The 11416-nt window shown below is 30.8% G+C and overlaps 1 protein-coding gene across 1 annotated transcript; it reads right to left on the reverse strand.

The window, feature by feature from the left end:
- Positions 1 to 830: 830 nt before the first annotated feature.
- On the reverse strand, positions 831 to 2091 carry LOC115887623. The gene is made up of 2 exons (XM_030907088.1): positions 2054 to 2091; positions 831 to 1999 (listed from the first exon to the last, which is right to left on the reverse strand). The coding sequence occupies exon 2, from the start codon at positions 1941 to 1943 to the stop codon at positions 831 to 833; it is 1113 nt and encodes a 370-aa protein (XP_030762948.1). The 5' UTR covers positions 1944 to 1999; positions 2054 to 2091.
- Between the last annotated feature and the right edge of the window lie 9325 nt (positions 2092 to 11416).

An 11416-nucleotide genomic window follows, 5' to 3' on the forward strand; every position in this document is an offset into this window, starting at 1 on the left:
CTTCGTGTTGACCATCTTCTACATTTGCGTGCTTTAAGTTTTTGTAAAATTCGTGAAACTGTTTTGGTATCCACTTTAACAATGTTTGAAGATGGTTAAATTTTTTGAAGATAAAGGATTAGCTTCAAATCTTAAATTTGGAACTTCTGCGGGGAATGTTGCTCTTCTTCCGGTCCGAATTAAATCGATCGATTGGAAATTCATAGCACCAAAGTTGGTTTTAAAATACAAAATTCCATGGTCTTCTGCACGCACTTGTAAAACTACAACCTTTGATATAGCGAAGTCACTACCTGTGCTATCTTTTTTTCGGGATATAAATGGCGCCGTAGAACTGCAAAACAATTGCTTAAAATCTTTAAAATCCTCTATTTCCATGTTTATGATTTCAAAGGGATTATTTATGCTGCACATTCGTGCTATTTGCTGCCAATCCTATGGCGTCATTATTTGAAAACCAACAGTCTTTTTTTTCTCGCACTCAATTAGGGAATGACATGCGTCTACCTCTAGATGAGTATGGCCTCTCAATAAGAATTTATGCTCAATCCTTTTCAAAGATGGAAATTTTTTGAGAAGATAAAAATAAGCCATTACCATAATTAAATTTCGGTTCTGGGATGGGCAGTTATCGGACCAGATAATTAGATTTTCGTGAGTTGGCTTTATATTTGACATTGCCCATTTTAACATTCCAGAAGCCATCTCATTAGCACCACGCCTAGATTTAGATTCGTCCCACATTACACATGTAGTGACTTTGTTGGTGACATTGTAGACGGTATAATTGTAGGTCCATAATTTCAAACTATAAAAGCTTTGAGAGTTTGTTAACACTGGTGTAGGGGAAGACACTTCTGCATATCAACACAAACCATTATGCTTTTGAATTTATCTTCCAAATATTTTTGTTTATCTTCTTTCTTCAACTTATACCTCTTTGAAGCTTCTTCTAAATGTAAATCATATTCCTTCTGCAAAGTTTCCTTTTCTACTATACTAGGTTCCTCACGCAATTTTATTAAAAAATGATCACATTGATCGCAAGTGTCATTATCTAGGTATTTGAAGGAGAGGTTAAATTTCGTATTAAAAATTTCAGCATATAACCATTCTTTGGCGATATGAGCCTGCTCTACATTATTTTCCTCACACTCTGCTTGATACATTCTGTACATTTTTGCGATGCTTAAATGACTTCCCAAAAATTTTCTAGCAGATCTTTCTCGAGAATAGTGCGATTCCTCAACTGGAAACTTCCCTATGTGCTCATGAACATGTTGCTTAACGAATTCAGGCGTTTTGGCGTGTTGGTCATGTTTACCTCTCCCATCTGCAGCAATGATACCGCCGGGCTCTTTTTTGTTTAAAGCAGTGGTTACAAAAGTTTGAGAAATATTTAAAGTATTATGAAAAAACGTCCGGCATACACGAACGGTCAAATCATTCATTTCAAAATAATAATTTCTGGTATGACTTCTAGCATCATTTCTAGCTCCGGTCCTACGCCTCTTTCTTAATATTGGGACAACTTTTACATGGGATGCGACGAACTGTCTCTTTTGGTTTATGTCTTTAGTACCATCCCAAAACCTGGCATGAATGTTTAATCTCTCCTCGTGGCAAACTTTTTCACTGCATTTAAGGCGGCAAGAAATATTACAAGGCGGACCTATGGTTTTTTTAGAGATCACCTTCTTTTTTGATTTATGTTCTAAACCAGAAACTACTTTCATGTGTTGTTCATTGATTTTCCATTTTTTTTCTTGTCGTTTCCGCTTTCTACTCTTCTTATTATTATTTTCATTCCTTTGACTTGCAGTGCTGTCACTCGAGTGATGTGAAAAATCGTTGTCACTTTCATAATTTGGATCTAATAAACTATCATCATCTGACTCTTGCAATTCTGTTTCGTCTTCCATAATATTAGTAAGGCCTATCATTTGTTCCCTCTTATCGCTTGTATAAATAGTTAATTTAGACCTGCAGGATGGGCCATCTAAAAGTGCAAGAGTATTAGGCCGCATAAAACAACGCAACTAGAATACAATACCTTCGGCCTCACTGTGATATTTTTCATTTCCGTTACCACTGGGCAAGTTTCATTTATACAGGATAGACCTTCTAAAAGTGTAAGAGTATTAGGCCGCATAAGGCGTCGCAATTAGAATACAATACCTTCAGCCTCACTGAGATATTTTTCATTTCCGTCACCACTGGGCAAGTTTTCATTTATACAGGATGGGCCTTCTAAAAGTGTAAACGTATTAGACCGCATAAAACGACGCAATTAGAATACTATACTTTCAGACTCACTATATTTTCCATTTCCTTCACCACTGGGCATATTTTCATTTATGTTGACTGTGTCAAGATACTCAAAATCGGCTACTGTATAACTAATTTCTTCTACCGGAATTTCGCTATTTCGGGTCTCTAAAAGTCAAGTTGGTGTTAAAAATAGTAAAATTAAAATGGCACTATACCTTTAATAATCCCATTTTCAGGTGCTACAAGCTATTTCTACTGCAATTATTATTTTTTGCTCAATTATTAATTTTATTTTGAGGTTAGGATAACTTACCATCAGAATTTTCAGGTAGTTTAATACTACTTCCTTCGTTTTTCAGCAGACCCAGAATCCTTTTGCTTCTTGAACTCATGCTTACAAGACACTCTTTCTATTAAAATCACTAAACAGGAATAAATTATTGTTTATGCTTATTAACCACTGATGCACTTCATGTCCAACAAATAACTGCCGATATTGTGGACTTAATACTGTCTATGCCATCATAACATTAGACAAATATGGACTTAATATTATATTTTTTCACAGGTGCCGGTAAGAAAGGGTTCTATTTAATTTAATATTGTTTTCTTCCCTCGAGTTCAAAGCCATTAGCGACAGTACAAGTCATGTCAGAAACACTTTGTAGTTTTACCCCTAAACTTAACATCACATTCATGCTATGCTCATTGACAAATATTCTATTCGCCCCAGAATCAAGCAACCCTTTTACTTCCCAATCATATAACCTAACTGAAACATATGGACATTCACCATCTCCGGCCTGAGTTAACATGTAGTCTAAAATTGGTTTACTATATGTGTTAAAGTTAAACAGTTCATCCTTAGAGCAAAAATGATCAATACTAGAATCTAAGTCAAAATTATAAACCGATAAAACCGTAGAAGTTGAAGCTCGGTTTACACTTAACTCCTCGAACCGTTTCCCTGTTTATTACATTTTGGACAACTAACTTTTGTATAACCTAATAACCCGCAAGAAAAACACTTTTTGACCTGCGCTTTACAATGTCTTGCTAAATGATTATCCCCATTACATCTATAACACTTAACGACGTTCCCTCTAGTATTATTATCCAAATCCCTATTATAACTATCATGCCTACTATTTCTATGTTTCCTATAACTACATAAATCAGATCTATCCCTACCGGACGACCTGCCTTAGCTAAAGTATTAGACATGGAGAACTATATTGAATATGAAGAAGTGCCAAATTATTACATAGATAAAGTATCAAAAATTGTAGGAGGTTCTGCATCCAAACTCTCATCCATTACTAACATTATAAACTTTACCCAATAAAAAAAAAAAAAAGAGAAAAAAAAAGTATGTTACGGTTATATATTTTAAAGGGGAGTTAATTTTCTTATATTTATATTATCATACATCTTGACAAAATGGTGAATGTGGTGATTTATTATTTTTATTTATAACCTTGAAGATGACACGTTAATAAAATATAATAAATCACCACATTCACCATTTTGTCAAGATGTATGATTAAAATAAATATAAGAAAATTAACTCCCCTTTAAAATATATAACCGTAACACAATGTCACGTAGATCACAACGTCACACAAGACCTTCGCAGACTGACTGCTCGGGCGGCGCGGCGTTGCCGGCTTGTCCACCGTATTTAGGGAACATATGACAGCTCGGGAGGTCCGGTCGTTACAACATTAAAATATCTTTTTACTATCTTAAAATAGAAAAGAGAAAAATTTTAAATTGGGTGAGACACTTAAAATGATTCTGGAACAATTCATTTTTAAATCCACTGTATATCGAAAACGGTAAGTGCAAAGTATACTAAATTATATATTTTTGAAATTAGCTAAAATATGTCTATCGGACCATGTTAAAATATGTGGGAGTTTCCATTAAAAAAAAATCAAGTTGGCGTCGTATCTGTCAAAATTGACATTTTAAGAAAAAAACAGATAAAAATCGGCACCCTCGCGAAAAATTACATTAAAATATCTTTTTACTATCTTAAAATAGGACACAGGAGAATTTTAAAATGGGTGAGACACTGTACTGTACATACTATATCCTACACCTCAGAAACGGCAAAAACCGCCACCATAAAACAAAATACCAATTCATTCACCTTTTATGAATAGCAGAACAATTACAAACGTTAGTCACGTTAATGGCCAGCAAACACACACATTCAGAATTTTGTCTTGTCAAAACTTATTGTTGGTTTGTTTACAACTTGAAAGGTTGTATAAAAAATTTCTTAGCTAATTTACATTTGTTTCAAAGATGGAACAAGTGATGGTAGGTGTATAATGGTATATTCATCATCTCTTCTTTACTCTAAAACGGTATAGAAATTTAAAAAAAATCATTAATTTTAATTTTACCGGTATAATTCGAGGGGGGGGGTTGGACCTCCAACCCCCCCCCCCATATACGGCCCTGATGGCTACACATATTGAAAATTGCGATTCCTTGTCAAATGTGGATATGGCGTATTATACGTTTTTATCTAACCATCCAGCTAACCAATAAAGATCGGTGATAATTGACTTGGCGACAGATCCAATTGTCACCGACCAGAATAATGCGATAAAAAAAGCAAACAATGCACATTAAAAAAATAACATCACAAAAACTATAAACAATATGCAAATTAGACTCCATAACAATTCCTTAAACACAAAAACCGAATCAAATCAAATAGAAAAATCAACATTAAAAACGATACACGATATATTGCGCTCCCCTTCGTAAATGGGTTGTCTCAACAATTACAATGGTTACAAAAAAGTTAATATAACGATTTGTCATAAAGCACATAACTTGTTAGCTAATAATAAATTTCTCTAAACTAAAATCTGTAACACCGTTAAACAAACGAAGTAATGTTATATATGAAATTTCATGTTCGAACTGCGCCCAACTTTACATTAGACAAACTTTTCAATAAAAAAAAAAAAAAAAAAAAAAAAAAAAAAAATGATAAAAAAATATGTAACCGCATCAGCAATCATGTAGTCAACCGAAATAACATTGCGATTTTAATTAAACTAAATTTTTAAAAACAGAAATCAACCAAAAACGAGAATTTATGAAATGGTGGAGATCCAAAAAAACAAAAACGCGGTAAATGATAAAAAGGACCTAAAAAATCTAAGCAAAATATATCTGTCGATAGTGTCGATCCTCTAACGCACTAAGAACAGTAGACATCGGGTATTGAACCGATAAATGTGTTTTATACAGAGCCATCTGCAAGGAAATACGTACGTGCTCGTAGTAAAGTGTATGGTCCAAAACAATGTAAAAAACAATAGTTAATATGTGTTATTGTGTTGTCCAGTCTAACAAATTTTACTCTGTAAGATGCTAACGTTCCTCAACGTAAGACCTTTTAGTTTGACATTTTTATCTTTATTGATTTTTACTGACTGTTTTATATTCTTAAGGGCTTGGAAAAGACATTATACTGTCGAAACGTTCGTCACAAAATAAAGAAATAATGCAAAAATTATAGAACGATTTATCAAACCAACGACCTATGCAGAGTGAAAACAAAAACACAAAAGTCCACTATTAGTTATGTACGGTAGGGTCTTTAGAAGAAAAGTAAACTGAACTCTTATTCATCGAGATTGATGCAATACAATAAAGGAAAAATACTAATGTTGTTAAAAGCTGATTCAAAATATACTCGATTCCATCAATCTTATTTCTCTTCATATAGTTTTAATTAAGCAAAAAGATTTATTTTTGCCACTAAAAGAAGATTGTCATAGGATAAATGAGTTTTGTTGCTAGATTGTCTATTTAAAAGGATTAATGCTTTACGAGTTTGTGCGTTGAATTGGACTAATATTTTTGCAATGACACTAACCACACAATTGTTACCATACCATGAGAGTAACGAAGAAATTCAAAAGTTTACTAATTAGAATGTTTTAAAGGTGTTTCGAGCGGTTCCACTTGGTTGACACTAGAGATCAGTTACTGCAAAGATTTAAAGAGAAGTTACCACAACCCGGAGAAGTTAAGAGCACAATATCAAGAAAACATAGACTTCTTCGTCAATATCGTGCTCCGGAATATGTTAAAAACTATATTTTGTTTTTAGGTTTTGAAAATGTCAAGTCAGAATATTGAACTAATTAGTTCAGTAATCTGTACTCTCAAGAAAATTTTAATGACATCATTTTAATGACTTAAAAATAATTTATCAAAAAAAAAAAAAAAAAAAAAAAAATGAATAATTATTGATATGATTCGTAATATGAAAAAGGAATGAGTGCGTGTGCACAATATTATGATAAATTATGATTTTAGAATTATTCTACTGTAATGACTGGACTTGCTTTAGAATCCAAATACATACTTAAATAAATTTTGTTAAATCGGGGAATACCTTACGAACAAGTAGCAGATGATGTAAACACTAACTTAAATAGCAATTTAGTTAACCAGGATAATTCATCCAATAACTTAGTTGATGTAGAATTATATTTTAGTATTTAAAATTTATATTTTAATAAGATTTTTTTTTTTTTTTTTATTTATAGATTTTTATTCATTCATAAAAATTCAACAAATAATAAACATTTGATAATGCACACATAAGCATTTGATCCTTAGACTTAAAGCATTTTTGGTGGATCCGATAGGCAAAAGCTTGGTGATTTCGATCTATTTCATATACTGTTTTTTTGGAAATATTTTTTTTTAATTTTTGGATATTTTAATAAAATAGCCAAAAAAACAATTCCACTTTCAATGCTTTCTTCATTGAGTTTTTCAATTATATTTGAATAAATAATTGAGGTGAGGTGTAAATCCTTCATTCCAGTTGATACAATGATGATTTTTCATTAACCATACCGCCTGTCTGTGACATTCTGGTGACAGAAAGTCTAATGGATAGGGTTTCTTAAAGATATAATGTGAGATTCTATATCCATCAAAAGCTGCAGTTCTTTAGAGTAAATATGTGTTTTTCTCATATTTAACTTGTATATCCACAATCCACTCTATTATAGTCACTACTTTTTTTAATTAGGCTTTTTTGTCTTGAGTAATTTGCAATTTGTCTTTCAATTTTGTATTTCTATAAATAAATTTTTGTATTCTTATTGTAGAATTGTTAAAGGACATTATCTTCACTACAGACATATGTTTAGTTATTTATATTTAAGTTAAATAATAAAAAGAAAAAAAGTTTATAATTGTTTAACAATTTTTTTTTTTTTTTATATATATAGATTTATTATGTAAATAAGACACATAGCAGTGTATCTTTTTTTATGTTGCACATGTTTGTTTCAAAGCTCAATTCTCATTACAACAGAACACATTTGAAGGGTTTCCTTTTGGTGAGAACAATCATATATGTTAATTGGTTTAAAGTTCCTTGAGATCGTTTCAGGATTAAATGGGTTCATTGAAGTAACATAATAAGAATAGCGAAAATCGGCAAACATTAGTATAAAGATGAATATTTGTTCTGTTTACAATTTATATTATAAGTCATGATAAGGATACCTTTCAGAATTTAAAAATATTCTTAATTTTGTTAAATCTTCATTGATTCAAATTGGACTCATCATCTTTTTTAATACTCTCTTTTTGATTTTCTTGAAAGGCAATTATTACATGACAGGGAGCTTCAAGTTTACTAGTTGTTTTTACAGGCCATGTGTTTCGTGTTGTTCGTTAGCGAGATTTTCAAAACAATTCCAAACTTCTAAATCCAATTAGTATATCTTTATGTGACTCCAGTATTCTAGTGAGTGCTAGTTGCTGTGGTATATCAACTGAAATATGTGGTACTTTCCAATAGATTTTTTCAAAATTTTTTTTTTTGTTGGACTTTCTAAATTGAGATGGAAGTGTCTACATCCCCTTAAAGGAAAACTCCATCGTAATCCAATTATTATATGATTGATAGAACACTCTTGTTTCATATTTATTATATTTTCTTATAATCTTCAAAGAATCCCATTAGCAGTTTTGATGGTATAGATACGGAGAATTTTCCATTCTCATCAACTAAAATTCTATCCTCTTCTTTTCTTTGTGGACAACCAACCTCATTTTGGCAATATTTAAGCTTTATTGTGTACTGAATAGATCACCTTTTAATGTGTTGGATGCAGCATACATTTTTGGGCATCTATTTGTAATACCGATTCTAACTCATAACGGAAATTTCTCTTAATAAGAAGATCATATGATCCGTAATCGCAATCTCTTTGTAATAATTTCCTTTGTAGTTTGTTAACTTTCCTTCGATATAAAGTAGGCTTTCTGATGGTAGAGTGTGAGCATCAAGTTCTTGGATTGGTATACGCTATTTCATCATTAATCAAATTTTGTAAGAAAATGTAAGGATTGATATAGGTATGTAATTCTGAATTAACAATAGAGTTATCAATGTATAACTTTTCGTTTACATTTAATATACTCATTATAATAAAATAAAAAAAAAAAAAAAAAAATTAGAAAATTTGATTTTTTCGTGTTAACCGATTGGTGTTAGATTTGACACTGAATAATTTTTGTTTTTTTTTTTTTTTTTTTTTTTTTTTTTTTTTTTTTTTTTTTTTTTTTTTTTTTTTTTTTTTTTTTAAATTTGTTATATCTAACAACCATTTTTAAACCGTTTGTTTTTTAAATGTAATCTTACTGTAATAGTCTCACCCCTGAAACTGATAAGATCTCCGTCTTGATCAATAATTTTTACTTTAATGTTGTTAATTGCTTTAACGCTGACTTGAAAATATAATATGGGTAATGGAGATTCAACTATTTTATACCCTTGAGCTACGTAGGATAAAATGTGTGATATAATAACGTGATTTTCCTACTAAATGAACAAACACAGATATTACAATCAATGCAAATAGCATTGACTTTACTTATATTAACAACATTATCTGAATGATCTACTTTATCCGCTTCTATAATTCTACTTTAAACCTAGATTTTTCCTATTGAATCTCTTTTTGTAAATCAATTATTGCTAACCATTAAGGTAACATTTGCAGGGTATTGTATTAGATTTTAATAAAAAGAACGTTTGTATTATTTTCACACACGAGTTTTACTTTGTTTTTATATATGTTTCTATAATTTCATTTATCATAAGTTCATCTCTGGAATAACATCATTATCACTTATTAAGTTTATATGTGACCCTTTTTTATATTGGGTTTGTGCTAAAGTTTCAAAATCTGCAACTAAGTATATTGTTTTATCTCATCATTATATAGGTGGATTGAAATTAGCTGATAAAACTGAACTGTTTCCTGATATTGCTATTATTGTAGACATTGTGTAAATGGCCTATTTTATAACATTTGTATAGCTTATATAATTTTTTTTCAGAATTTTTAGAGAAAAGTTTTCGTTCCGCAGTCTATATGAATTATTTTTTTGTTTTTTAAATGTTGTAATTAAAAAAAAAAAAAAACTTTTGAATTAAAATATTTTTCGAAAAGTTTCAACGTGGTTTATTAATTACCGATAACTATCAAAGTATACAACATGTTTATCATTTTTATGTATGAAGATCAGTGTGTTCCTTTATGTTTGCCTTCCTGTCTAATTAACAACCACCACACTGTCCTTTAAAAATATGTTATTTGGAGTTCAATAAGCATTAAATTACGACCCTGAATGGGATTTTTCATTACCATTCATATTTTATAATGTCTATTTGTAAGAGGTCTAACGTGGAAAACTTTATTTTCAAATCTTTTGATCTTTTACTTATAATAACCAAGCTCTCTCCCTTTATTACGGTTTTATTAAAAATCCTTTCCCCTTATTAGCGGTTTAATTTAAAATAATCCCTTTCCCTGTTCGAAACATCTCCATTGCAATATTATGTCTATGCATTTCTTCTGCTGTTTAACAAACTGCTGTTTTAGATGCTTTAGAATCATGTGGTGCTTATGGGCATTTTCCTGCAGCACCTCCACCTAGTGCGCCTAACCCTCCTAATATTGGGAGCAAAAGTGGTAAAAGTCCCCAAATGTTTCAGGTGTTCGGAAATATTAACGTTTTTTTCTTTAAAATCAAAAAAAAACTTTTTTTTCTTTTTCTTTTTTTATACATTCCAAGCTTTCGTTTTCCCTTCATTATGGCAGCAACAGTTAAAGCAGCTACTTTTTCACCGATTGAAGAATCCTTAGCTTTTACTCTATTTCAAGCCTGATCTAACAATTTTATAGTTGCGTGTCTTTTAATAAATCTTCAGTTTGAGAGTATGCTATATCATGCTATTTACAAGCAGCATCCAATGGATTTATACCAATATCCACTCTGGCTATTCTCTTCTCCAGTTTTGTACCCGGTCCACAGTAGTTATATATCCTGGTATGTGAAATTAGAAGGGAAGTTTGGTAATTAATTAATCAGTCGTTTACGAGTTTTATTTTATATAACTTTTTTTTTCGATTCTATTTATAGTTTTGTTCACACTGGAGTGATGTACAATCATTAAACGTATTAAAATACTAAAAATAAACTATTGCTGCTAGGGTATAAATACTTTTACACACAATGGAATATATTAGTAATTTTAAGAATGAAGATCGGAAAAACAAAAAAATTCTCTTTACTTTTAAGAACCATGAATGAAAAAAGTTTCACACAAAACAAGTTTAGGAAAACATAGGTGCTTTGTTTGGTGGTGGTTCGAAAAGAGGATTAATTGTTGGTTGTAGTAGAAGTGGTAAAACTAATGTTATGCCAACATTGCTTGAACATCCTAATGGTATTATGTTCGAAAATGTTTATATATATCCAAATCATTAGATCAAACCGGAAATAAATATTTAAGACAACTTTTAGAACCTATGAAAGAAATATGGTTCATATTTGGAATGCTGATATGATGAAAATGTTATTTCACCTCATAAATAAAAGCCACAATTCTGTTATATTTGACTATTTCCTTGTCACACCATCAATCAATTATTCGGAGATTATCTTTACACATGGGTAGACATACAACACAGATTGTTTTCATATTTCAGGTACTCTTCTAATTCTTAAACAATCATTCGTGAACTTCAATTTATTGATTTGTTTAAACAGTCTTCAGAGTTTAAAACATATA

The sequence above is a fragment of the Sitophilus oryzae genome, unplaced genomic scaffold, assembly GCF_002938485.1.
Source record: "Sitophilus oryzae breed Bouriz unplaced genomic scaffold, Soryzae_2.0 scaffold_578_pilon_pilon, whole genome shotgun sequence".
NCBI classification, from domain to species: Eukaryota; Metazoa; Arthropoda; class Insecta; order Coleoptera; family Curculionidae; genus Sitophilus; species Sitophilus oryzae.